Here is a 1,622-nt window from a genome sequence, read left to right as displayed (position 1 = left end):
TTTTTCTAGCTTCTGGATCATTTGAATATAATCAGACAAAATTGAAGGCTTAAGGGAAATTTTTAAAAGCATCGCTCTGAAATGACACTTCTGAAATTGTGCTAATAAACACAGTTCACATCTTGTATGACCCTTCGCTGTTTTTTCAGCCAGTTATAGTGGAAACCTTCAGAGTAGTCATATGAAATAAATGTTATCTTTTTTTTAGAATAACTTTAATGCTTTATGGAATAAAAAATAATGACAAAGGATTCATCTGTTGGCATTACAAAACAAAACCAATAAAATAAACTCTATGCATTACAAGTTTGTTCTAGTTTCCTGTGCTGTAACCTCCTTAGGGAACTTTATGATAGAAATTCTGTTAAGTTGTAGGAGTATTTTGCAACTGCAACTTCCAGTATCAGATGCAGTGGGCTAGTGCTTGGTCAGTAAGTTATAGGGGCTATTTATGCCACATGCAATATGATTGTAGCTTGAGTAGACGCAGTTGTCCTTAACTGTATTTAGCTTCGATAACAATAATACTGAAGATGTGGCATGGACTTCGGCACAGGCTAGCAACCTTGGCATGTTCCAGAGGCCTTGCTCAGGCTTGTGCAACTTGTACTAAGGTCTGTCAGTGGTGTTTTTGCTACTGTTACCTGAGCTAGTTAGATTAAAGCTGGTATAGCTTTGTGTATTCATGCTGCAGTTGGACATCTGATTGCAGTGCAGACATGCTCTGGATTGGTGCCTTCTGCGGGTATCTTCTATGCAGTCTTTACCAGTGGGACACTTCTGGACTTTTTGACAAGCACTGGTGTTAATTTTAGTGATAGATATCAGCATCTGCCTGTCCCTTGAATGAATACTTTGTAAAGTGTAGTGATCTTAACCTTAGCTGGCACAAGGATGGATGATTTATACTTTTTCATACAAAGAGATGCATCTGCCCCAGTAAGCCTACTGAAAGCGAAATAACGGCACATCAGTTATTTATACTTATAACCTTCAGGAGAGTGCTGTATAGAAGTGATAATTACTGCTAGTGTTGTAGTGCAATATAGTGTAATATATACTTTATCTTTGATTGGTTGTTGAAGCTGTGGTCTAGTCTTATTTTAATTTTATTACATTAGCCAAGTTAACTTGTCTCAGAAATTATACTGAAAATCCATTTGTCTTGTTTTTGTTCTGTGTCTGTTTTCTAGTGACTTGGCCTTACGGAATTGCTTTCTTACATCAGACTTGAATGTAAAAGTGGGAGATTATGGAATAGGACTCAGTAGATACAAGGTAAGTAAATGTGTTTCATTTCTTTACTTAATAGTTTTAAAGTGATCAAATCACGGCTTAGCAGTGTAAAATTAAAGTATAATAAATGTACATGAACAAAAACAAGGTATTTTATGGGGTGATCGCTTTTATGTGGGCATGTTTCTGAGTAACTTTTATAGACTAGTTTGTTTTCAAACTAGTACATGGTGTGTAAAGCTTAACAGAAAGTAAGTACAGTTAGATCACTTAATAGATGTCTAATATTGAGTACATGAATGGAAATATATGTGACTGGAGTGTCTAGTAAGTTGAGGACATTTGCTACTATTTAGGCATTTCACATTATACGAGTATCCTGAAAC

General features: G+C 35.7%; 1 protein-coding gene across 1 annotated transcript in view; it reads left to right on the top strand.

Moving 5' to 3' along the window:
- LMTK2 (lemur tyrosine kinase 2) overlaps positions 1–1,622 on the top strand; it is an 81,796-nt gene that overhangs the window by 67,993 nt on the left and 12,181 nt on the right. Inside the window, exon 8 of the mRNA XM_019542099.1 lies at positions 1,194–1,278. Within this exon, the coding sequence (XP_019397644.1) occupies positions 1,194–1,278 (85 nt within the window). The remainder of the gene's footprint in view (positions 1–1,193; positions 1,279–1,622) is intronic.

Source organism: Crocodylus porosus, unplaced genomic scaffold (genome assembly GCF_001723895.1).
Source record: "Crocodylus porosus isolate Cpor-Errol unplaced genomic scaffold, CroPor_comp1, whole genome shotgun sequence".
Lineage (NCBI taxonomy): Eukaryota > Metazoa > Chordata > Crocodylia > Crocodylidae > Crocodylus > Crocodylus porosus.
This window is presented reverse-complemented; position numbering and strand designations above follow the sequence as displayed.